General features: G+C 48.7%; 1 protein-coding gene across 1 annotated transcript; it reads left to right on the top strand.

The window, feature by feature from the left end:
* Positions 1-136: 136 nt before the first annotated feature.
* On the top strand, positions 137-23,629 carry stxbp2 (syntaxin binding protein 2). The gene is made up of 19 exons (XM_069195735.1): positions 137-246; positions 8,124-8,173; positions 8,292-8,373; positions 8,701-8,777; positions 9,189-9,264; positions 9,651-9,754; positions 10,463-10,611; positions 11,952-12,036; positions 13,861-13,991; positions 15,121-15,228; positions 15,746-15,803; positions 15,943-16,008; positions 17,383-17,463; positions 18,237-18,378; positions 18,821-18,927; positions 19,039-19,137; positions 19,321-19,406; positions 19,687-19,847; positions 20,018-23,629. The coding sequence occupies exons 1-19, from the start codon at positions 210-212 to the stop codon at positions 20,092-20,094; spliced, it is 1,776 nt and encodes a 591-aa protein (XP_069051836.1). The 5' UTR covers positions 137-209; the 3' UTR covers positions 20,095-23,629.
* Positions 23,630-26,759: the final 3,130 nt, after the last annotated feature.

Genomic DNA, 26,759 nt, shown 5'->3' on the forward strand with positions numbered 1-26,759 from the left:
ATAACGGGCAGAATTAAAGAAGCAATATGAGTGTTTTTTGGGGGGTCTTTACATTCAAGAATCACGTTTGCATGTATATCCAGGCCAACACCGTCTTAATTCCATCAACGAAATGGCACCGGTGACGTCACGCCCGCCGCCGGAAGTACCGTCAGAGGGTTTGCTTTTCACTTTCTCCAGCTGTGAGCCCGAAACCCGGAAGTGTCAAGATGGCTCCCAGTGGGCTGAAGGCAGTGGTCGGGGAAAGTAAGTAAAAAAAAACAAGTTTACAAACCATGGAGGAGAAAGTTGTCTGTCGTGTCTGTTGCACTGGTTAAAGAGTGGCGTTTGTTAGTGGTCGATACATCACTTTATACAGCAGCGAAGTGAGGAAAGACTTGCGTCACTTGTAAACATTCGTATCTCGACAATCCTCTGAATTTGTGGATTTTTTACTTTTTTAAAAAAATGCCAGATTTAAAGGCACGTATTCTATAGCCGTTGCTTTTCAGTTAACTCAAAAGGGTTCACTTGCCGGCGTCTGCGGCAGTGACTGTTATTTCAAACCTAGTTTCCTCGTCTTCTGAATTAGACTCGGGTCCGGTGAAACTCGCTGTCTGTAAGGAGATGCATGGCGCTGCTCGGATTTACACACCGGCTAACTGATGGGGAAAAAAAGTAATTTAATGATGTGAATTGGTAGATCTTCGTTAGATCTTCATCTCACTCTGGTATCTCCCCCAGCTAAGGTGATCCCAGAGTAAGACTGTCTGAAACTGGCGAATGGCAATGCGGAGAATCGGTGATTTCTGTTTAAGTGTTTGGTTCATTTACAGTATATCCAGTATTTACAGTGGTCGCGTACGTCAACGCCCGAGTAAATCTTCTGCACGTCAGAGCCCCGAAGAGTCAGGAAGTGTGCCGCCGCGGTGATGACCCCCAAATCGGGAATTTTACGTGTCCAGCCCCTCGGGCGTGAGCGCAGGGAACAGTGGGGTTCAGTGGGGTCGCCGCGGAGGAGCTTGTGATTAAAACCCGCTACGCGACTTGTCCGCCCGTGGCGGGGGGTGTAATTTACCGAGGACGGACTGGGTTCGAGACGGTTCGCCGTGGTCACTCCGCGTCGTGTGTGGCTGTCATTTCTGATAGTGTGTGTGTGTGACCGTCCGCGGAGCTGCTCCGCCTGCCTGACTCGTCATGTGACACGGACGGGATTCTGCGAGGGGGTGTTCGGCGTTGTGCTTATGGACCTTTATGTCATACACGGTTTCACCCGAGTGACAGTGACATGAACAACTTTTCCCCTGTCTTGGTGGTGGAAAGGAAACCTGAACACCTGTCTTGGCGGTGGCTAGCGTGCTGGTGCAGGGGGAGACCCGCAGACTGCGGGGTGGTGTCTGGAAGAGAAGGAAGTGGTCCGGACTCTGCTGCAATACCGTTATTGCGAGCGGCGTTATTTCCCTCTGCTGTCGACTAATCGCACCTCCTCCCACCCTCTTACTCCCTTCTGTACTTAGATATCTGATTCCTGGTTTTTTGTAAATACTCTAACAAGTTTAATTTTCAGTTAGTGCCTCACCACATCCTTAACAAAAAATCAGTTCCTGTGCGATCCCAGTTCGGTATGCCGGCTTTGGAGAACAGGAAGTTGGGATTTCGAACAGAAGATTCATAGATACGGAAATGTTTATTGCCACACCACAGCAGTTGGCGGTGTCTGCTTTCGGTACAGCAGAATAACACTGATGGAGCACATAAGCAACACGTTCTTCTTCTTCTTTGCCTTCTTCACCTTCTTCTTCTTCACCTTCTTCTTCTTCTTCTTCACAGCCTTAGTCCCAGACTGTCCTGGGGTCAGCTGCTTTGGTTGCTCTTCTCCACTTGTCTCTGTCGAGCACATCTTCCTCACTCACGTCACACACCTCCATATCTGTTCTCACACAATCTATCCATCTCTTTCTAGGCCTGCCTCTTCCCCTGTTACTGTCCACCTCAAATTCCATTACCCTCTTTGTTACTTCCTCAACATCCCTCCTCATGATATGTCCATACCACCGTAACCTCGCCTCTCGCATCTTCTCAACCACATCCACCACCCTACATCGTCTACGGATTTCTTCATTTCTGATCTTATCCTTCATTGAAATCTGCAGAATCCATCTCAACATCCTCATTTCAGTTCTTCTCATCAAGTTCTCTTCCCTCTTTCCAACTGCCAAGCATTCAGCTCCATATAGTAGTACAGGTCTAATCACAGTCTTGTACATTTTGCATTTTAACTTTCTAGGAATTTTCCTGTCACAGATTATTCCAGTTATTTCTCTCCACTTGTTCCATCCAGCTTCCACTCTTTGTTTTACTGCCTCCAGTGTTTCTCCTCCCTTTACCAGTTTTGATCCAAGGCATTTAAAGCCATCAACCTGTTTCAGTTTTCCTCCATTTGTCTCCTCAACATTGGTCATTGTATCTCCTCTTTTCTCCATTACCATTATTTCAGATTTTTCTGCATTCATTTTCAGTCCACCCTTTTCCAGACTCCTCTGCCATTTGAACACTTTCTCCTGTAGTTCTACTTCTGAATCTGCCATCAGTGCCACAGCATCAGCAAAGATGAGTTCCCAAGGCACTTCTGTTCTTACCTCCTCTGTCAGTGTGTCAATAATGTTTATGAAAAGGAAAGGACTTAGTGCTGACCCTTGGTGTACTCCATCTGTGATTTCAAACTCTTTTGTCTCTCCCCGTTGTGTTACCATCTTCGTAGTTGCATCTCTATAGGGTGCTTGAATTAACTTCACCATGCTTTCTGGTACTCCTTTCTTCCTCAAGCACCAATACACCACCTCTCTGGGCACACGGTCATATGCCTTCTCCAAGTCCAGAAAGGCCACATACAGCTTTTTCCCTTTCTCTAGTGTCTTCTCCTGTAACTGTCTCATCACAAAAATGGCATCTGTTGTGCTTTTCCCCACTGAGAATCCATATTGTGAGTTGTGGATCCTGACTATCTTCCTGAGTCTCTTGTCCAGAATTTTTTCCATGATTTTCAATCCATGTTCCAGAAGTTTTATTCCTCTATAGTTTTTACACTCCGTTGGGTCTCCTTTCTCCTTGTAGATGGTAACCATACTGCTTTTTGTCCATTCTTCTGGAATTCTCTCTTCCTTTGCAATATTGTTTAGCAATCTGGTCAGCCACTGAATCCCCTCTTCATCGAGGTTCTTAAAGTGTTCTGCTGCTATTCCTGATGGTCCAGTTGCTTTGCCCACTTTCATCTCTTTGATAGCTTCTGTCACTTCCTTTACTGAAATTTCTTGGATTGGTCCACACACTACGTCTGCCTCCACTAGGTTCTCCCTCTCATGTTCTACATTTAACAGATTTTCGAAGTACTCCAGCCATCTTTGCTTGATCTGTTCTTCTTAAATTAAGACTCTGCCTTCTCCATCCTTGAGTACTGCCACCCGGATAATATCTTTTTTCTGTCTCGCTCTATGTTTAGCTATCTTGTAGGTTTGGTCTTCTCCTTCCTTTGTTTCAAGTTTCTCATACCATTCTTTCCAGGCTCTTTCCTTTGCTCTTGCTACACTTCTTTTTGCTACCTTCTTTAGTCTCTTATATTCTTGTAATTCTCCAGTGCCATCTTTCAGTGCCTTGTATGCTTTTTCCTTTTCCTTCAGTGTTTCCTGAACTTCCATATCCCACCACCACTCTTCATTTTCCCTCGGTCTGCCTCCTCTTGTCTTTCCACACACCCTGGTAGCAGCCTCTTCTAGGATGTGGCTCATCTCAGTCCACTCTTCTTCAACTGAAGGCTCCTCTGTTTCCTCTGTGTTGTTTTTCATTTCTTTCACCAGCCTGTTGAAATCGACTTTGTTTTTTCTAAGTTTCCACACTTTTGTTCCTGCTGGGTGTTTTCTCTGCTTTATTCTTCGCTCCTTCAATAAGCAACACGTACAATATACCAAAATAATACGCACTGAAATGAAAACACAAGCACAGCACAATGCCAATCACATGCATAGGTAAACATTAACCGTGCATCCGGCAACAGAATTATAAAGGAGGTTCTCATGGGAGGCTAGATGGCTGAAGGCGGAGAGTTCACAGCTGAGGGTGAAAAGTTTTCCCAAAGAGGGGAGCTGAGAAAGATTACTAGCTGGGTAAGAGGGGTCTGAAATAATCTCGTAAGCAGGACTGGAGGTGCGGCTTGTGCAAAGGCATGAAAAGGAAGGGAGTTCACAGCCTGTTATATCTGAGGCCCTGGGTACAATTCTTTCCATTTTTCCTTTTGTAGAGCAGTCTAAATTCCCAAACCGAACAGTGATGGAAGCTGTCGATATACTTTGAATAATGGCTGTGTGAAACTGGCCAAGATCTTGCTGGTTCACTCCGTGTTTCCTAAGTTCCTGAGAAGGTACATCCTCTGTTGCGCCTTATATGATCCGTGTTGATCGTAATTTATCGTAAGATTGTAACTTGTGTTTATTCCCAAGAACGTGAAGAAATTTGTGGACACTATAGGATGGTCATTAATGATGATGGGGACACGTCAGAAATCTACAATGATCTCTCTAATTGGGAGCTGAGCTCCAGACAGAGGTTGGGTGGAAAAGCAGGAAATGTATGTGTTCGGGGAGGTAGATCAGATTCCCAGTACACAACAGCAACACGCAGCAACAGCACTGTAATACTTAATTGTGGCAGCACTCTGCAGCTGGTAAAATGGATCGCATTCCTGGAGTGGGAGTTTTTCTTCAGTGTGACTGGAATGGGTTTCACTGCTGGTTGGGACTAATACGTATGTGTCCCTTAACTGCTGTGGAATGTGACATCAGGTCTGGAATGGCAGGTGTGTGCGGAGAGTCTGGGCAGGTGGGACAGGCTGCAGTGACAGAGGGACCCAGTGAAGGGTACTCCAGAATTACAGGTATTGCGTAATGGTTCTGCCAGAACTCCCTGTCAGGCACGCAGAGGGCTCTCTGCCACTAAGAAGGGGGTTTGTTGCCTGTTGTCGTTATTGAGAGTAGCAGTACTTGTTGTGATATGAGAACCCTGTAGCTATAGTGGTAGCTTTTACACATCTGTTATAAAGGAACAGTCCAGTACTATCTCTATTAGAACAGTCCTGTTACACTGCACTGGGACTGTAGATCCTATTGTAATGGGACTGTTATACTGCACTGGGACTGTAGCCCCTATTATAACAGGATTACTGTACTTGGACTGTAGCTCCTATTATAACAGGACTACTGTACTGGGACTGGATATCCTATTGTATTAGGGTTCTACACCACTGGGATTGCAGCCCCTATTGTTATACTGTTGTTCTACTGTACTCTGTTAAGCTGGACGTGATCCATTCTCTTGCCTGCACTTTCTCTCATTGGCTGACCCAAATCAGAGAGGCCTGTCACCAAGTGGGCCCCTGTTTTAGATTAACCTTCTTTCCTCTGGCCTTGATTTTTAAATCTACTAATCCTGTGATGAGAGTTGGGACAGCTTTTCTGGATGGAGAGTGAATCAGAGTCTATCATTCCTTGAGATTTGGGCTCTAGCAAATTGAGTTAATCTCAATCTGTTTGGGGTTGTTCCAGGAGGTTGAGTGTGGAGAAGGAGACCTGGTCTCAGTAGATCTGATAGATCTCATTGCTGAGAAATCGAGCAGACCAAATCTGACCGCCCCAGTGCTATTCTTGCTGTCCTAAAACAGGTGCTTTAAAAAAAAAAACAAATTCAAATCTGGTAATAAAAAAACGAATTTTGTTTTGCTGCTTCTCCTGTTGCTCCGAAACTCTCCTCCCTGTTTCCCCGACGGGATGGAAATTAAAGGCGAACCATAACAAGTAGTTGTTTTCCAGTATGGCCGATCTAGTGGGTGAGGCAGAAATCCTACCATGATTTGACCTCATTAAGAGGTACATCAGAGAGAAACAATACAAACGGGCATCAGGAGGGACCCCTGTTGGACTCTGGTGACCCCAGAGCCACTCTGCAGCTGGGCGACTATTGTCAGAGAGAATCTTTATCCCCGAGGGGCAATTTGTTTGGCAGCAGCACACGATATAAAAAACACACAAATAAACCATACACACATATACACACATATTTATATATTCGCACAACAGGATCATCTGTTGAGCAGGGTTATATAAATGAGAATTTAAGCCTGTTTGTGTTTAGGTTGGGAAATCTGTATCTGCCTTCTGAGGGGAGTAATTGAAATTCATTGAACAGAATAGAGAGGGCAGGGGGTGCTCTCTGTTAAAATCCACGCAGCGGAAATCGAATTTGCGGAGCGGGCTGGGAAAAAACACGGCAGGCTTGCCAACATAAAAAGCTGTCAAGCACCGAGTTGGGAGAGTGTCACGGAGAGCGCGTAGCACTGCTGGATTTAAATAGCAGGCCTGCTGCCCCTCGCTGGCTGAGGTTAATTAAGTTATTTAACCTCACCGCATTGCAGTCTGATAATAACACAACCAGGTAAAGCAGGTGTGCTGATAACATGCTGTAATCAGAATCATTTCTGTGTCTGTGTTCTTAAGCAAATGAAAGTGGGGATTGAAACATTCATATAGTCTCATATAGCCTTTATAGTCTAGACTCTTCTAGTCCCTGTGGAGTCCAGGACACTGACTCAGCCCAGTCACAGGGCTCTAGACTCTTCTAGTCCCTGTGGAGTCCAGGACACTGATACAGCCCAGTCACAGGGCTCTGGACTCTTCTAGTCCCTGTGGAGTCCAGGACACTGACTCAGCCCAGTCACAGGACTCTGGACTCTTCTAGTCCCTGTGGAGTCCAGTACACTGACACAGCCCAGTCACAGGGCTCTAGACTCTTCTAGTCCCTGTGGAGTCCAGTACACTGACACAGCCCAGTCACAGGGCTCTAGACTCTTCTAGTCCCTGTGGAGTCCAGGACACTGACACAGCCCAGTCACAGGCTATAGACTCTTCTAGTCTCTCTGGAGTCCAGTACACTGACACAGCCCAGTTACAGGCTCTAGACTCTTCTAGTCCCTGTGGAGTCCAGTACACTGACACAGCCCAGTCACAGGGTCTGGACTCTTCTAGTCCCTGTGGAGTCCAGTACACTGACACAGCCCAGTCACAGGCTCTAGACTCTTCTAGTCCCTGTGGAGTCCAGTACACTGACACAGCCCAGTCACAGGCTCTAGACTCTTCTAGTCCCTGTGGAGTCCAGGACACTGACACAGCCCAGTCACAGGCTATAGACTCTTCTAGTCTTTCTGGAGTCCAGTACACTGACACAGCCCAGTTACAGGCTCTAGACTCTTCTAGTCCCTGTGGAGTCCAGTACACTGACACAGCCCAGTCACAGGGTCTGGACTCTTCTAGTCCCTGTGGAGTCCAGTACACTGACACAGCCCAGTCACAGGCTCTAGACTCTTCCAGTCCCTGTGGAGTCCAGTACACTGACACAGCCCAGTCACAGGCTCTAGACTCTTCTAGTCCCTGTGGAGTCCAGTACACTGACACAGCCCAGTCACAGGGGTCTAGATTCTTATATGCCAAGAAGTTAATCTGCTTCTACAGTATATCAGATGTTAACTTGCATTCATTTTTTCTGCTGAGGTGTTTCTTGAGATCCAACACATATGAGCTATCTTGCAGTGTGTTAGGGCTGTCTGTTCACAGGAGATGCACCAGGTTCTCACCCCCTGCTCTACAGTCTCTGCAGAACAGTGTCCTGTGAAACCGTATTTAACACTGCAGATAAAAACAGCACTGAGACTGTCAGATTGTCTAATTCCAAGAATACTCACTTCTTTGAAAGTTTCGAAAAGTCCCAGAACTGTTCCGGCACTGTGCCAGTGTTCAAGAAATGACGGCGCCACTGTTCCAGAACTCTTCCTGGACTGCGCCGTTGTTCCAGAAGTCTTCCGGGACAGAGCCAGTGTTCCAGAACTGTTCCGGGATGGCGCCATTTCTCCGGAACTGTCCTGGGATGGCACCAGTGTTCTAGAATGGCTTCCCTTGGGTTTTGTGCTGTTTTCACCAGCTCTCTCTCTTTCCCTCTCTCAGGAAGAGCCTTGTCAGAAATGATTTTTCCGGCTTTAAGGGTGCAGCCCACTGGGTGAAACAAAACCCAGGTAACGTTTGTTTTTCTCTGCTCTTGTCCATCAGAAATCCTGAGCGGCGTGATTAGGAGTGTGAAGAAGGAGGGAGAATGGAAGGTAAGGGTTTTCTGACGGGGGCTGTTCGTTGAGTACTGCTTCGCGGACAGAAGGACGAGCCCTCCGCCTGCTGCTCGGTCTCGTTAGCTCCTCTCTCTCCTTCCTGCTCCCTCTGTAGGTCCTGATCGTCGACCACCCCAGTATGAGGATCCTCTCGTCCTGCTGCAAGATGTCCGATATCATGGCGGAAGGAATCACTAGTAAGAGGCGGAGTATCCCCCTATAGCAGTGAAGTGTAGCTGCAGCACCCCAAAAGAAATGTCCCAAAGAATCCTGTACAGAACGCTTTTCTCACGTGAGGTCGCTGTCCTGTTCTAGTTAGTACGCATGAAAGAACACTAACACGCAGGGGCATCCTGTGTCCGGTCCCTGCAAGCCCACATGTGAGAAACACGCCCTTAGTGACTCCAGCTCCGGCAATATCACTGCAAACAACAGTGGGGTTATGGGTAAGAAGTTCTTTGGGTTGATGTGGGACCTGCCAGGGTCTCGGAGAGGAGTCATGTGTCTTTTCTCTGGCTCTGCAGTTGTAGAGGACATCAATAAGCGCCGGGAGCCCATTTCCAGCCTGGAGGCCATTTATCTCATCTCCCCTGTTGAGAAGGTAGGGGGCGCTGTCTTTCCCAGGGGACCTGGAGGGAGGCAGACAAGGCCTTCATGCATATAGAGTGGGAGTGGAAGTGAGAGTGGTATATTACAAATCTTAAATGTTATTACCTATTAATACAGTCAGTCAGTGTGTCTGTATGAACCCCTCTCTCTCAGTGCAGTGTTAATGTACTGTAGTGTCCAGTCAGTCAGTGTGTCTGTATGAACCCCTCTCTCTCAGTGCAGTGTTAATGTACTGTAGTGTCCAGTCAGTCAGTGTGTCTGTATGAACCCCTCTCTCTCAGTGCAGTGTTAATGTACTGTAGTGTCCAGTCAGTCAGTGTGTCTGTATGAACCCCTCTCTCTCAGTGCAGTGTTAATGTGCTATATTGTCCTGTCTGTATTGACTCCTCTCTCTGTGTCCCAGTCTGTCATGGCGATGATTAATGATTTCCGAGATACGGCCTTCACTTACAAAGCGGCTCACGTCTTCTTCACTGATGGTAAGATTCCGTTCTCTAGCAGCGCCCTGATCTCTGACACTGGTGCTCTGCTGAAACTCGGCTGTGTCTGATTGATGTACAAAACCAACAAAGAAAGAGGGAATTAGCCTTTAAACAAATTAGGAACTGTGATTCTGGAACTAATGTTATTAAAGGGATTCTGAAAAGATCCTTAATATGAATCAGAAATTGACCTTGGGAATTAATTGCAAAAAGAAATTGTTAATGGGGATTTGGATTTAATGCAAAAAAAGAATAAGGAACTTGATTTGGAAATTGATTTGAAGCCAGCTGACACTAGAATTGGGGGTGGATTGGGGTTTTCAGAAAAGGAATTGGGAGCTGAATCCACTGCCTGGTGCCAACGTGTTCCTGTCGCTCCACAGTCTGTCCGGATAACCTCTTCACTGAGATCGGCAAGTCGCGGGTGTCCAAAGTCATCAAGACCCTGAAGGAGATCAATGTGGCCTTCCTGCCCAAGGAGTCCCAGGTGCGAGTGGTGAAACTATAGGCTGTGTGTCCCTCTCTGTGCACTGCACCGATTCCAGCCTCTCTCCCTCCAAGCTGTCTTGCCTTCACTCCGGACTCTTCTCTCCCTTGGTCCTAACATGAGCAGAAACAGCCGTCTCACATTGGGGTATTTGCTTTTTGTAATTCGTGGTCTTGGAGAATTTTTTTCCGCTTCCCCTTAAAAGACATTCAGGAGTCCGTCTCAGAAGTTAAAATAAGTTTTTTTTTCATGCACATGGGAGTGAAAGGCACAGAGATGCTTGGTGTATTTTTCTGGTCTTCTCTCTAGACAGCCTGAGCTCTGATCCATCCCTCTGTCCTCCCTGGTCTTCTCCCTGGACAGCCCTGGCATCTCACCTGTCCTTCTGTCCTCCCAGGTCTTCGTCTTGTCCCCAGACATCCTGAGTTTTGACCTGTCCCTCTGTCCTCCCAGGTCTTCTCCCTGGACAGCCCTGAGCTCTGACCTGTCCCTCTGTCCTCCCAGCTCTTCTCCCTGGACAGCCCTGAGCTCTGACCTGTCCCTCTGTCCTCCCAGCTCTTCTCCCTGGACAGCCCTGAGCTCTGACCTGTCCCTCTGTCCTCCCAGGTCTTCTCCCTGGACAGCCCTGACCTCTGACCTGTCCCTCTGTCTTCCCAGCTCTTCTCCCTGGACAGCCCTGACCTCTGACCTGTCCCTCTGTCCTCCCAGGTCTTCTCCCTGGACAGCCCGGGCTCCTTCCACACCTTCTTCAGCCCCCATTCCTCAGCCAACAAGACCAAGCTGATGGAGACCCTGGCCGAGCAGATCGCCACACTCTGCGCCACGCTGAAGGAGTACCCCGCCGTGCGCTACCGCAAGTAGGACAGGCCGAGGCCGACTCTCCTTCTTCAACTCCGTCCTCCTCGTTTCAGTCCCCAAGACTGACAGCCTGTTCTGCTCCATGTTTACACGGTTACTCTTCTGACCCCTTCCAGTCTCTTTCATGCCAGCTCTTACACTGACGTCGATCAGGCTCCCAGTGCACAGCAGCCTGTTTGTTCGTCTCCATGTTTAACACTGCTGTCAGCCAGGCTCCCGTTGCACAGCAGTGTCATCAGCTCCAGGTTTTATCAGCTACAAGACTCTTGTGTGGGTCTCGGCCAGATGATTGATAAATTGTGCCTCCGGTCAATTTGCAGGTGTTTTCTTTCCTAGTGCCATGCTCTCTTCCCTCCAGTATTGCACCTTTGTGGTTTTCTTAGGAGTTATTTTAGGAAATGAGGCTTTGGAGAATGACAGAGTGACTTGGCAGCTGGCAGAGGCAGGGCAGAAATGAGTGTGAGCTTCTGGGGCCCCTGGGGGGGGGCTGGGATGCAGTGAGGCTCATCAGCCTGTCTGAGTGGCCCCCTGGATGTGTGTCTCATTGGTGTGCCTCCTGGGAATGTAATTCTGCACAGTCAGAGAGACTCTGGTCTGAAAGATTAGGGGGAGTTGGGGGGCTTTCACTGAGCTCTCCATTTCCAACTTGGGGGGTTGCTGCTCACCAGTCACGGGTCAGCCATATCCAGTCACTGGGCTTAGCTAGCTTTAGAGGGATCCTGGCTTCTTGGGCTTCTTGCTCTCTGGGTCCCGGCAGTCTGATCCACTCCAGGGTTTACCAGCTCCTGGTGTGCTTGTGTTCCGGTTTCCTCCCACAGTCCAAAGACATGCTGGTGGGTTCGTTGGCTTCTAGGAAAACTGGCCCTGGTGTGTGCGTGTGCGTGTCTGAACCCGGCCGTGTGCCTGTTGCTTGCTGAGGTAGGCTCCAGCTCCATCCGTGACCCTGAATTGGATACCGTGGTTAGAAAATGGGTGGATGGTGTGCTGGCCAGAGACGGACATCGGAAATTGTAGGGGGCTTTGATGGAGCCCCTGATAATAGGGACAAACCTCCCCCCTGAACACGGCAGTGGGATCCTGGGTAAAATATCGAAGGCCAGCTCCGTCCCCGTTCTGCCCGCAGGATGGCACTCCGTTGAGCCGGAGTGAGGGTGTGGGTTATGTGGGACTGAAGTCCAGGAAGTCTTGTCTCGGCGGACAGTCTGTTTGTTTGACCTGGGAGAGGGGGTGGCCACAGTGTTTGGCCAGTAAGCCAGAGCCTGCTCTGCCCTGTGTGATCCGTGCACTGGCATTGGAGCCGTGACGCCCGGGTCACGTTTCTCTGTGCGTCTTCCCCCAGGGGCCCGGAGGACAACGCGGCCTTCGCCGAGATGGTGCTGGACCGGCTGAAAGCCCACAAGGCGGACAACCCCAGCATGGGAGAGGTGAGGCGACCACGCGCCGGAGTGTCCTGGCCTTCCTTTTCCCCCCTGGCTTCGCTGTCCAGAGACTCCGGGGGAAAATAAAGGAAACAAGCTGGATTGCCGGGCTTGGAGAAGCCATGGAAAACGTAGGAAGGAGAAGCCCATCCTGTGGGATCAAGAAGACTCACAGTCTCATGTGTCAGCGTGGTTTTAATCACCTTGCCTGCTGGCGAGACGGTGTTTCTCCTTCGGGTGGGCTTGGGCTTTTATATCCTTTTTGGAAACAGACGGGCAGGGAAATGGATATTTTATCTGCTGAAATAAAGCTGAGTTATTACGATCTTGAAGGGTAATTGCCGCCATTTACCAGCTGTGGTAATGCAAGGAAAACAATTGTTCATTTTTAGGTTTTTGTCACTTGTGTTATGGCTCCGGTGGGCTGTCGGCCAATCCCTGGGCCAGCCGAAACCCAGCAGAGCCTCTCTCTGCCCGCCCTCTTTGACCTTTGACCTTGCCTGACCTTTGCTCTTCTTGCATGCTGTGGGTTTTGTTTCTCTGTGCATCTTCCTTCTTTCGCTTTCATCTTTGTTTTTTTCTTTTCTAGTCTGCTCCTCTCTTGCTGTTAAGCGGTGCTCACGCTCTCTCCTGGTGGCGGATGTCCCAAGGCACGTACTGTACCTGGTTTCCCTTCCTCTGTCTGCTTCCTCCGTCTTGGGAACTTCCACAAGCCCCAGACCCTTTCAGAACAAGCTGCCTCAATGGGCAGATTGTCCATAGTCACAGTATAATTAGTATTCAGTGTCAGTGTGCTGATGAAGGCTCCTTTGTCCGATGCTTGTATCTAAAGCAAATTACATTTTTGCCTGTTTTTACAGCTGGGTATTGTACTGGTTCAGTCTGGGTAAAGGACGTTGTTCAAAAGGACTGCAGCAGTAATTTGGAAGTTGTGGGATTTGGACCCACAGCCTCCCAATTAAGTCCATAACCCCGGCCTTAACTGTGCTGACCCGTCTGTGTGAAGGTCCCTGGCCGGGAGTCCCTTCCTTGCTGGTCCAGTACTGCGACAGCAATGTTTTTAGAAATCTATCCAGTTTTTCCGGTTTCCACATTCTTAAGATGGCAGAAGCGAGTGTGGCAGCAGGTTACAGTGTGTGAGGCCCAGTTTCAGCAATGGAAATGCAAATCACTGCCGCTTTCCGAGCGTCTCTCTGTGCTTCACTGAAGTACAAAGGAACACACGGTGATCCGGACCCTGCTGGGAAGCAGAGACCGTGAAATATACGAAGTCTCGGCTGTGGTAACCTCTACTGGTTCTTTTGCAATTTGCATGCTGATGCAGCTGCCTGCTCTAACAACTTCACTGATGTACAACACATTGACAGTGCCCAGCTGTACACTGCACACTGTACACTGCACTCTGCAGTAGTCAGGAAACCAAATCAAAGCTTCTATTGCACAGCAGTCTGATCCACTCCAGGTTTTACAGTGTTTTCAGTCAAACCATTAACAACAATCTGATCCACTAAGGTTTATATAGGGTTATGAATCCCAACTCCTTCTGCACAGCAGTGTGACCCACTATAGGTTATATAGGGTTAGCAATCTTGATTCCCTGTGCACAGCAGTCTGATCCATTTCAAGTTTTACCAGCTGCACAAGGCTCTTGTTTGGAAGCCAGCACCAGGTGCTGGAGATTTCAAGCTGATGATTTCAAAATTTCCTGGGTTTTCTGCCTCTTCTCTGTGATCTGCGCAGGGCTGTGCAGCGGTTCGAGCCTGCAGGGCCTCGGAGTGCTGTGTGCCTGAATCCCTGCCTCGTGTGCCTCTCTCTCTCTCTCTCTGTCAGGGTGCTGACAAGGCCCGATCCCAGCTTCTGATCGTGGACCGCGGCTACGACCCCATCTCCCCCATCCTGCACGAGCTGACCTTCCAGGCCATGGTGTACGACCTGCTGGACATTGAGCATGACATCTACAAGTGAGTCCGGTCAGGGCGACTGCGTCTGAGTGGCCGGCTCTCCCACAGGGTGCCTTGTCAGCATAACAAGACTAACAAAAACTAAGCAACATAAAAAAAACAACACAAAATATACAGAAACACCAAAAAACAAAAACACATGGTCAGCCACAGAAAAAAACAGCTCAGGCTTGCTTAGGTCTTCTTGCCGTTTTCTTGTTGAAATAAGAAAAGAGAAGAAATCTATGATAAAAGTAAAAACAGACCATTTGGGTGTGTGAAATAATCAGAGTTCTGTACAGAAATGGACCCCAGGTCCTATAGAACCCCTTTCCTACAGAAAACAAATTATCTTCTTTGTAACTGAGCTCATCTCATCAGGCCAGCTCTCGAAACAGAGCACAATGGCAGATGTCCACACTTTGAGAATAATTTGTTCCCCACAACCATTGCAAACGTCAGTGCTGATTGTTCTTCCTGTGTTAATCTGGGAGTTGCCTGTGAGCAGCCAGAGGGCTAGTTCAGGACCTGGGGTATATTCTTCCCAAACACTTTGGAGCACCACTGAAATATTTCTGTCCAAAATGGATACAATGTGGGGTTTGTGAAGACTGCAGACCTGCAATCGAGGCCTTTATTAAGCTAAATTAATTTGTAGGACAGTGTCTTTGTTTCCAGCTTTTTCCAAAGTGTTAAAAAGCAGATAATTGGCTGGTTGAGTGTTTCTCGTTAAGGGGGTGTTAAGATTGGGAGCAGATCGTTTAATTATGTACCGGTAGGTAACTACTTCATTGAAGGCTCAGCAAGAATGAACACTGGAAGAGATGGGACTTGTCTTAGGGGCAGGAGGAGTAGATCCTTGTCTGTAACAACAGAACAAAAGACATCTGGTGGCTGTGGGAATAGTGAAATGGCGCTATATAAATTGAAGGTTGATGGTTAGGTTGGTTGATGTGTTAATTGATTTTCATGTTTAATGGATAAGATGACTGGCTCATGTATTTCAGTGATTTTGTCAGTTGACTGATGGTTTCGATTGAGTTTTGGATTATTGGACTATTTTTGATTGGCCAGGGGGTTATGTGGTTGACTGTTGAATTGGCTCATCAGCTGATTGGCTGCCTGGTTCGGGGGGGTGTCTGACTGACAGGTACGAGACGACGGGGATCGGGGAGTCCCGAGAGAAGGAGGTCCTGCTGGAAGAGGACGACGAGCTGTGGGTCCAGCTCAGACACATGCACATCGCCGACGTCACCAAGTACGTTAGCAAGTCCTTTCCCAATCTTCCTCCTCCTCCTTGCCCCTTCCTGCTCTCCATTACCCCTTCCTCCTCTTCCTCTCCCTTTTCTCCTCCTCCTGCATGTCCTGCACTTCCACTCTCTTCCTCCCATTTCTGCCCTTCCTCCTCCTCACCTTTGTCCTCCGATTGCACCTCTTCTTCTCCCCTTCTTTCTTCTCCCACCCTTTTGTCCTTCAGGAAGCCCTGGAGAGATGGACAGGGGACTCACCTCACGATGTGCCTCCTGTACAAAACTAACACGCGCTTGCCTGTACGTGCATGGAGGAACAAAGCCACTTTCTCCAGCTTCCTTACTTACCTGCTGTGCTGAGTAACAACAAATAGAAAGAGAACGGTGGCGATTTGCGGTTGACCCAGATTCAATTAGGAGTGCCTTGATAAGGTCACACGTGGCACGGATAGGGGATGTTTAAGCCGCAGTGCAGGTGTTTGCAGGAATGTTGGCGTCTCTGAGACATCTTTTGTTCTGTCGCAGGAAAGTTACGGAGCTGTTGAAGAATTTCTGTGAGGGCAAAAGAATGAACACCGACAAGGTGAGCTGCCCAGACCGCAATGTTGCTTGCTGACTTCACTGAGGGCTCGGGGGCTCTGAAACCCAGGGAATGCTGTTGCTGTGTTTGGGGTCAGAGGTCGTCTGGCAGGCTGACTTCACGGTGCTGTTTCCTGTCCTAGGCCAACATCAAAGACCTGTCTCAGATGCTGAAGAAGATGCCGCAGTACCAGAAGGAGCTGAGCACGGTAGGTCATTGCTGTAGTGAAATCCGCAAAGAGCCGTGGGGTGGAAAACTGGGGGGCATTGGAGTTACCTTTACAGACGGAGTCAGCGGTCCTCCCCATCGCACTAGAAACGGATTGCAGAGGGTCCCTGTTACCAGTTCAGGGACTCCGCTGCAAGGCTCTGTTTGGGCATACAGCAGCTTACAGTGAAATGACTTATAAAGGGTAATTAATATCCATAAGCAATAATGCAATTAGCATGAGACATTCCCGAAACATACAGTTCGGTCACATGTATGTACCTGTAGCTCATAAACAACAACAAGCAGAAAAGACAAGTGCACTGCGATTCTTACACTGTAGATGTCTGCAGCCTGTCCGCTGGTTCTGCTGCATTTATCACCTCCCAGCAGGCTCTGCACTTATACTCACACCCACACCCACACTCGCACGTTGCCTCTTGTGAGCAGCGCTTCGCTGTGCACCAGCACTGGGCTCCCCGGTTGTGGTGATAGGACCGCCCAGACACGCTGAGATGAAGACGGGGCTCTCGCAGCACAGAGGCCTCGAGAGGTGCACACAGCAGGGGGGGCCAAGCTGAGGCCCGCGGGGTGACGGTTCAATACACGGGAGTGCCTGTCGTCTGGGCACCACAAAGCTCGCCGTACGTGCAGATCTGTGTGACGTAGAGTGAATTTAGTTTCCGGAATGAATCGATGAGGTACATTGGGAATGACAAATATTGGGGTGACTTTAACAGACCTCCCCCCCCAGGACTTGCTGGAGGTCGGGGTGAGCTGTGCTGTGAGATGCGCTGACTTTTCGCTGGTACTGGGTTTAGCTGTGACTGACACAGAACCAGGAGTCTTCAGTAGAGGAGACACCCAGCCCTGTGTTTCCAGGGTGCCACGCTGCACTTTGTTACGGCTTGTGTGCCAGCAAAGGGCTGCTGACAGGATGCCCACCCACCCCCGCAATATCACCCCACCCACCCACCCCCGTGTCCTCTGAGCAGAAAGCTTTAGTCCCGGTAATGACAGCTTCTCAGAGTGAGCTGTTCTTCCCAGGACAGATATTTAAGATTCAGCTCTTTTTACCTTTTCTTTCTGTCTGAATTCTTTGATTGTGTAGGATATTATTAATAGATATTATTATATTGCTTACATGATATGCATGACATTATATGTATCATGTACATTATATACTATAACTATACATTGTCTATGTACCTGTGTATGTGCATCATAAAGGGTTGGTATCGCAGCACCATCTAGTGGCCTGGCAAGGAGGGGAGAGCAGAGGCCAAATCTTTTCTAGCTTTCTGAGATAATTCTGTACGTTTGTATGTGACTGTATATGCTGTGTGTGTCTGACGCTGGCCTTGCTGTGTTCCAGTACTCCACTCACCTGCACCTGGCCGAGGCCTGCATGAAGAAATTCAGGAGCAACGTGGACAAGCTGTGCGAAGTGGAGCAGGTCAGTGGCAGCCCGCTACCCCAGACTGGCCCAGACTGGGGGGGTGGGGGGGTCGGGCAGTGTCCCCGGGTTTGGAATATTTTTGAAATTGATACGATGGTGTTGGAGAAAACCTGCCGGGCACCCCCTTCTCCCAAGTTACTGTGTGAGCCGCAAGAATTAGCTTCAACAGGGCTTCACACACTGTACCCCTAAATTCATCGTCCACTAAATGGGGAGGGGAGGGGGTGTGTGTCTCAAGAGCAAGTGCCTCAGCAGCACAAGATAGTCACCCTCCAGAAATTACTTTCTGTTTTGTGTTTGTTTTCCCAGCGTTAAAGTTTCTTGGTGTTGCCTTTAAGTTGTTTGCCACAGGCTTTTTTGTGCAGTAGGGGATTTGAAAGAGCTCCTAGATTTCAGTCTAAAATCCTTTTTTTTTTAATTTACAACGTGTGGCATAATGTTTTTTAGCCAGCTGCTGTCATTTCTCCTCCCAGTAGAGCTCGGCTTCTGCAGCGCGGTGCAGTTATGTCACTGAGATTAGTCAGTGTGTGCCTGATGTTCCAGTGCATCAAGGATTACTGCACATTACTGCACACAAGGATTACCTTTACCTCCCCTGCCTACCCTTCACAGGCAGCTGGAGCTGGGAACCACTGGGACAACGACAGAATCCTCTTGATCTCTGAGTCTATTAATAGTCCACTTCTGTACAACCATTCCGACTCCAGCTGGTTTGTGATCTTGTGGTTCTTATTTGTTTCGTGTCACACCCCGTGTTTGTGGTTTCCCAGGATCTGGCAATGGGAAAAGATGCAGAGGGGGAGCCCATCAAGGATCCCATGAAGACCATCGTCCCCGTGCTCCTCAATGCGGAGATCAAACCCTACGACAAGATCCGCATCATCTTGCTCTACATCTTCCTGAAGAAAAAAGGTTCGTCAGTCCCTGCTTGCTGTCAAGGCCAGACTGTATTGGATCACCTTCTCCTAAACTTCACACCCTACTTCCTGTCCAGCCCAGACAGGCCTGTATCACCTTTCCCTAAACTTTACACCCTGCTTCCTGTCCAGCACAGACAGGGCTGGATCACCTTTCTCTAAACTTTACACCCTGCTTGCTTCCTGTCGAGCCCAGACAGGACTGGATCACCCTCCTTGCTGCCGAGCACAGACAGTACCAGGTCACTCACCCCCGACCTTCTGTCCCTGCTCCCTGTTCTGTTGGTGACTAGAGATCACCCTTGTCTTAGTTTTGAGGAGCTGTGTAATACTGGGGTGTGAGTGTAATGTAGAATAGCAAGGCTGCTAGCAGCGAGAGAAGATGTTCTGGTGTGGTTTTCATGTCATTCGGGCACTAATGCTGTCTGTATCGATAGGGATCGCTGAGGAGAACCTCACCAAGCTCATCCAGCATGCCAACATCCAACAGGACAGCAACATCATCACCAACCTGCAGAAACTGGGCTGCCCCATCATAGCTGGGGTAAGTGCCCTGAGGTGCCGCTCCCTGGGTTTACGCTCCCTGTGTTGAGTAGATTGGTGTGGACAGATGTTCAGATGTACCTGCTGAGAGAAAGCGGTGTGTGTGTTTCAGGGGGCGAACGCCGGGAACACCTTACCAGACAGGAAGGAGCGCAGGGAGAGCACCTACCAGCTCTCCCGCTGGACGCCCATCATCAAGGACGTGATGGAGGTGAGCACAGAGGGGTCAGGAGCAGGCTGGCCAGGATCTACTCACTTCCTGTGTTTATTCTATTTGCAAGTCAAGTCTTGTTCTCCTTGTTCTCTTTTCATCAACCAATGACTGATGCGTACACAGAGAAGTGTCGAAATGCTGTAAACACGCTAAACTGAAAAAAAACGATTCTGTCTACAGAACGCCATAGAGGACAAACTGGACAGGAAGGCCTGGCCGTTCATCTCTGACCCCATCCCTACGGCCACCACGCAGGCTGCCGTGAGGTAAGAGCCTGGGACTTCGGCCTCTCTCCTGATCCCCGAACCCGGGCCCACACCCGGACACACGGCAGTGTGTCTATTCAAGAGCCCCTCATGAAATCTTGTGAATCATGCTGATAACTTGGGCATCCGTGGTGCTTTCATGAACAGGAGAAAGGAAAATTCATATTGTGTCATCTCTCCGAATCCCATGTTTTGAGCACTCATCAGTCTCAGTTAGGCTGCATTGTGACGGGCCGGTACTTTATTGATTGACTTGGATCTCTGTCTCTCCCGGCAACAGCAGTGCCCGGTTCGGACACTGGCACAAGAACAAGACGGCAACAGAGTATCGCTCTGGGCCGCGGCTGATCGTCTTCACCATTGGCGGTATGGCACACTCCGAGCTGCGTGCGGCTTATGAGGTGACCCGCGCCACCGACAACAAGTGGGAAGTGCTCATGGGTGAGTCCTGAATGGCTGAATGAATTCCTTTACAGTATGGTACTCCGTGTCTGGCTGCTCACTGGTTCATTGATCCCAGGATCTCAAATGTGTCCCTAACCTACATCATTCCTGCTCTTCGTCTTCTGGAGGAGATAAGCTGGTCTGATGCTGTTCCTCCCTTCCCACAGGGTCCACCCACATCCTGACACCCACCCACTTCCTGGATGACCTGAAAAAGCTGGATCAGCCTCAGCAGATGGATTGAGGCTCCCGCCAAATCCTGCAGCTAGGATTTCACACCCGCGGTCCAGATCTCCTCTCCAAAATTCTCTGCCCCCCCTCCACCCAGACCTGAATAAACCTGTCTCTGTCTCTGTACCTCTGTATTAATTTCTGTCTGTATCTCCAACCCCAACCCTAACCCTCTCCTGGACCTGCAGAAACCTGTCTCTACACCTGTCTGCTCATGTCTGTCTGTAACTCAAACCCTAACCTTTCCCCCAGACCTGAATAACTCTGTCTCTGTCTCTGTCTCTGTCTCTGTCTCTGTCTCTGTCTCTGTCTCTGTCTCTGTCTCTGTCTCTGTCTCTGTCTCTGTCTCTGTCTCTGTCTCTGTCTCTGTCTCTGTCTCTGTCTCTGTCTCTGTCTCTGTCTCTGTCTCTGTCTCTGTCTCTGTCTCTGTCTCTGTCTCTGTCTCTGTCTCTGTCTCTGTCTCTGTCTCTGTCTCTGTCTCTGTCTCTGTCTCTGTGCCTCTCTGTTCATTGATTGATGGAGAGGAGATACAGTCTGTCCGTATCTCAAACCCTAACCCTACTGTGATCCCTAACCCTCTACCACACCTCTCTGTCTCTGCCCCTCTCGGCTCATGTCTGTCCGTACTGAAAAGGAATGTCTTCACCGCTATCGGGCCCTGACACCACGAGCAAACGTGAACGCGTCTCTGTGCCTTAGAAACACCGCAAGTCTTTTTGTCTGCCGCAGATCGAGCCTGAAGGCACCACTTGAGCTTCTTGTTCAAACCTATCTTGTTCAAACCGTTCTCTTCAAGGGGAAAAGAGGGCTGAGCCCACACTTGCTTCCCTAGTTTCCGTGCCTGTCGGTCAGCGCGTCGTGAGATCGAGGCAGTCGAGGGCTGAGCGTGTTCCTGCTCCGGCCTGGCGCGCCCAGAAAGAGACATCAAGTCATCTGATTCCCTCGACCTCGCATGCGATGGACCGATTTCTTTCCTGTTCTCTTTCGATACCATATTAATAGATTCAATACGAGTTTTTAGGAAGAATCTTTGAGAAGAGACCTTTGATCTAAGAGCTGGAAATCCATGATCCATGAGCGGATCTCTCGAAGTGCGTTGCTTTACAGAGCTCCTTCTGGCCCCGGTTTTTGACTCGGCATGTGTTTTGTCTCTGCTTTTCAAAATTGTGACCCGACTTTCTTCTGTAATTGTCAGGGTTTTTTTAACACTGTGCTGGCATCCCCGGTGTTGTAGAAACACCTTATTTCCTCAAATCTTGATCCGGGAAGAGCTTCAGGGCAGAGCCATCAGATTTCCATCCTGCCCAGCTCCCAATGGCTTAGCTGATCAAATAATAGTCTTAATAAACTCAGATCACAGTGACCTTGAACCCTTGACTGAAGGTGTATGAGAATGCCTGGGATTCTGTTCAGACCAGATCTGGGGTCTCGGACTCTGTTCTTCCTGCTTCTTGTGTCAACCCGAGTTGTCTGTTAAACACTTAACCTTGTTACCGTCTTATGCATTGTATAGGATGTTCCTTAACGTCTTTTACAGTTCATAACTCAGAATATTCAATTCATTAAAACGACAGTTCCCTATATAAAATATTTTGAAGCCACGTGTGAAATACCACAGTTGCGCTGCCCAATTGACATAATTAGATGCTCCATAATAACCTGAGAGCTCAATGGAACAATACCCAGAGGACACTGGGCCCTCCAGGACTCTTGACACCCTGGGTCTAGATTAACAGTGACCTTTAATCCCTGGCTGAGGACTGGGTATGTGCAGGACACCAGAATGATGACAAAAAGGTCCTGCAGCTGCCAGTGATCAGGAAAGAAAAAGAATAGCTCAATAATGAAGGAAGCAGTTTAGCCACCTGTTTAGATTTAGAGTCTTTTTATCATTGTTCACCTGTTGTCACGCTTTAATCAAATCTGTGGTGTACATATTTATTATTTGAAATTGAAAAATAAAATTCTAAATATATATGCTTATACTGAAATATATCTAAATCTCTGTGTGTCTCGTGATCTGTGCAGAATGCAGTAGACTGAGTAACTGCTTCCCTCTGTCCTATAACCTTCCTGTCCAATGATCTGTGACCCTGTGACCAAGTGCCTGGGTCTGTCCTCTTTCTGTTCAGGGTATGCAGGACTGTCACAAGAGATGGCCTGGCCGGAAAAAGGCTCTTCTGTTCCATAGCACTCCGTTCCATACTACTGTTTTCTGAGTCTGTGCCCCAGCTAATTCCAGACCAAAACTAACTCAGGGATCATGCCTGCTGGGATGGCCAGTCTGAATCCCGGAGACCACCACCGTCCTCTGAATTCAGAGACAGGGGCCCGAGACTGGGACAGGATTAATTAGAATTTAGTGTAAGACCTCGGAATCAGCCAAAGACTGGAGTCAGAGACAAGAGTCTTGTTTTTACCTTGTTACCGGAATATAAAAGAGCAAACAAGCTATTGGAGAACTCCTGGGTCAGGACAGATGAAAATAGCTTATTTGTCCTGATTGATTTAGCTGAGATTGGATCCATCATGGCTGTATGCCCCCATGCTGAATCGTACAGTTCTTAACCTTCCCCAGCTGAGCAATGCTACGCGGTTATGTCCTGCTAATGAAACCATGCACCAGAGCTTTTATAGTAATGATTTTGAAACAGTAGAAGAGAGAGTACTATCTGGATAGCTTTGTGTGACGATTGTCTTTTTTAGCTTTTTGGTATTTGCAACAAGTACAGATTAACTCCCAATGCCCCCTCCTGATCTGATCTGATCACTTCTAATGGAATTGGCAACTCCTGGGTTTGCGGTTTCCACTGGGAAGTTAGATTTACAGAGCCCTGCGGTACCAAAACGAGCAGCAAAAACAACTGGAACACAACACGGGCCACAAAAGGCAGGTGGCACTAACACACACCTGGCAATGCCTGTGGATCTTGCTCAGGGGATTGACCTAGACAGTCTTGTCAATGGCAGATTCCTATAACTGCAGCAGGGGATTTGTGACGCGTTGCAAAAGAATTGTATGGAGCAAACAGAATCAGCTGTTCAAAAAGTGCGGTGAAAAGGCTTTGGTGCTCATACTGGGACCTGTATCTGGGACACATTCTGTATGGGGGGGCGGGGGGGGGTGCTCATTCTAATGAGGCCAGGCTCTGTAAATCTAGCATACACCTCCGGCTATTGTCCTGCACATTCCAGTGGTACATGCCAACTCCAGATCAATGGTAGTTATTAACAAACTGAATCCTTGTGACTTATTCAGAGGATGTTTGAGTAACGGTGAATCAAGACAATAAGTAAGTGTGAGATATGGATGTTTTTTTATCTAACTTTTAACAGTTCAAAATAAAAAAAGGATTTAGGGTGGTTTAGTATTTATTGAAGAAATAAGAATACAAGCTCCCTGTGAGTGGGGCTTTGATGAAACAGTTTTGTGTATTGCTTCTTGAATGCCAGTGAAATTGTCTGAATTCACTCACCAGAGAGTCTGTCTCCAATCTGTGTTTATTTTGTTATTGCAAAGAATTGATTAAATAAATCTGTGTTCTGAATTTGGAGGGGGTTCTCCTTTTTGGATCTCCTGTCTTGTTAATCTGTGAGCATCGTTACCAATCTGTACGCTTTTGCTCTTTAAAAACAGTGAACAATAAACGAAGGCAAGAAGATCTCGGAGAAGACGCCTGGCTCTCTTCTACTGTAAATCACAGGGCTCAAGATGTGGGAAAGTCATGCAGTGAATTAAGAGCACTGTTGCAGTTGTCTGTTCAAAGCAGGTCTCTCAAACCCAGTGCCTTCAGGGTCTGGTGTCTTCTCCAGGCTCAGAAGTCAATTAAACAATTAACCTAATTACTTTATGATTTAGACAAGTATAGTTTTTTTTCTTCATGTCTTTTAGAATTGATTACGCAAGACATTCACCTCATGAAAGGAAAATACCAATAGATCTCCTCAAAGCCTGGTTAGAGGTGTTAGAGTTATGCTGTGTGACTGAACATGCTGAGCAGAACCAGAAGACCGGCCATGTGTACCATCAGAGCCGGCTGGTTCCACGGGCCCTGCAGCAGAACTTCTGATTGTGATTGGAGAGAAGTCATGAAAAGCAAAGTAATGCTGTTTGGGGCAGTTCTCTTTCTCACTACTGCATTTCATAAGAAACTTAAAATCTCCAGCCTTTTCATTAAAAAAAAACTTCTTCCACTCAAGAGTCTGATGAAGCATCTAAGGGGTTTGGGGTCCATGGTGTAGGGACCTCGGCTACAAATAAACAGGCCGAGAGACTTGTTTTTTCAGTGAAATTCTTGAATATGTTACACAAGCAGTTATTTAAAGGGCTCAATTAGCCAGATCTGTTAAGAAATCAGTGGAAATGGAGTCCCAGGAGATGAGACGTTCCAGGGATACTCTGCAAACGGTAGAGCCCAGACCGGAGCCAGCTACGCTCCTAACCAGCATCTTTTCCACTTGTTCCTTCCAGTTTGCTGTGTTTTCATGTGGTCACAGCACCACATCTCCCCTGTTTGTTCTGCCTATAACACATAGCTTAAGAACAGAAAAACCCTGCAAGAGGAGTACCGCAGGTGACCCAAGACTAAATCCCACTTCATCCTCATCCTAACTTCAAAGAATTCAGTGTGTAATCCCGATTTAACTGTATAAACTGTATGTATGAGTCTTTATCCCCTATTTCCTCATATTAGTGCAATACTTACTCAGCAAGTCTGAAAATGCTTGGCAGGCTCTTTAGGGAAGAGATTAGTCTTATAAAACCATTTTAAATCCTTGATGTCTCTTTCTCTTCCTTCTAAATGTCTGTATGCTGGCAATGTTATAGCACCAAAGCCATACAGTGGCTGGATTAATCCTGAAACCTTGTCCATTTACTGTCTGGCCTGGTGTTTGCCTCCCAGACATGAATCAAATTCCTTTTTTGTCACTTGTATCAGCAGCAAGGGGACACAGTCGTGCACGTGTCCTGTCCAGTGTCTCAGCTGCAAGTGGACACACTTGTGTGTGTGTGTACTGTCCAATGTGTCAGCAGCAAGGGGACACACTCATGGAGGTGTCCTGTCCAGTGTCTCAGCAGCAAGGGGACACACTCATGTAGGTGTCCTGTCCAGTGTCTCAGCAGAAAGGGGACACACTTGTGCAGGTGTCCTGTCCAGTGTGTCAGCAGCAAGGGGACACACTCGTGTGTGTGTCCTGTCCAGTGTGTCAGCAGCAAGGGGACACACTCGTGTCTGTGTCCTGTCCAGTGTCTCAGCAGAAAGGGGACACACTTGTGCAGGTGTCCTGTCCAGTGTGTCAGCAGCAAGGGGACACACTCGTGTGTGTGTCCTGTCCAGTGTGTCAGCAGCAAGGGAACACACTCATGCAGATGTCCTGTCCAGTGTATCAGCAGCAAGGGGACACACTCGTGTCTGTGTCCTGTCCAGTGTCTCAGCAGAAAGGGGACACACTTGTGCAGGTGTCCTGTCCAGTGTATCAGCAGCAAGGGGACACACTCGTGTCTGTGTCCTGTCCAGTGTGTCAGCAGCAAGGGGACACACTCGTGTCTGTGTCCTGTCCAGTGTCTCAGCAGAAAGGGGACACACTCGTGTCTGTGTCCTGTCCAGTGTGTCAGCAGCAAGGGGACACACTCGTGTCTGTGTCCTGTCCAGTGTGTCAGCAGCAAGGGGACACACTCGTGTCTGTGTCCTGTCCAGTGTGTCAGCAGCAAGCAGATGCATGTGTGTGGTCTGTCACATGTATCAGCAGCAAGGGGGCACTGTAGTGAATTTTTATTTTATATCACAACCCCCAGCTGTACCCTATTTGGAGTCACCGGCTGTGCCTGTCTGCTCCCAGCTGGGATCCCTGTACCAGCTCCTGCGGACAGGCCAGCTGTGGGTCAGCACGGGCAGTTTCTCCCAGCTGGGATCCCTGTACCAGTTCCTGCGGACAGGCCAGCTGTGGGTCAGCACGGCCAGTTTCTCCCAGCTGGGATCCCTGTACCAGCTCCTGCGGACAGGCCAGCTGTGGGTCAGCACGGCCAGTTTCTCCCAGCTGGGATCCCTGTACCAGCTCCTGCGGACAGGCCAGCTGTGGGTCAGCACGGCCAGTTTCTCCCAGCTGGGATCCCTGTACCAGCTCCTGCGGACAGGCCAGCTGTGGGTCAGCACGGCCAGTTTCTCCCAGCTGGGATCCCTGTACCAGCTCCTGCGGACAGGCCAGCTGTGGGTCAGCACGGGCAGTTTCTCCCAGCCGACTGCAGTGCTCTTTGACCAGTCCTCGGAGGTGCACTCCCAGCCTGGAAGGTGAGAGTGCATGGTGAGATCTAATCCTCTGAAAGGGGGCCCGCTCCTGATGTCTCTGCAGCCGAGACGTGGGGGAATTAATGTCACTGATGGCGGAACAGGAGTCGTTCAAGCTCACTTAAAGAGCGTTTGAGCAGCAATCCCAGGGGATGAGCTCATTTATCTGGGATTAACGCGGAGGCTCCCGGCGATATTAACACAAATATGGAGCATGACTGTGTTTCTGGGGAGGTTGGGGATGAGCTCAGGGATAAAGCGCCTTTATAAAAGAGCTGTGGTCCTCTTGCTGTCTGCCGATCGGAGTGTGTTCAGCTCCTGCAGTGCCTGTGACTCCCAATACAGCTCTGAGACTACACCTGAGGTGTTTAAATATTCATTTATTTTGTGT

Source organism: Lepisosteus oculatus, chromosome 11, assembly GCF_040954835.1.
Source record: "Lepisosteus oculatus isolate fLepOcu1 chromosome 11, fLepOcu1.hap2, whole genome shotgun sequence".
Classification (NCBI taxonomy): domain Eukaryota; kingdom Metazoa; phylum Chordata; class Actinopteri; order Semionotiformes; family Lepisosteidae; genus Lepisosteus; species Lepisosteus oculatus.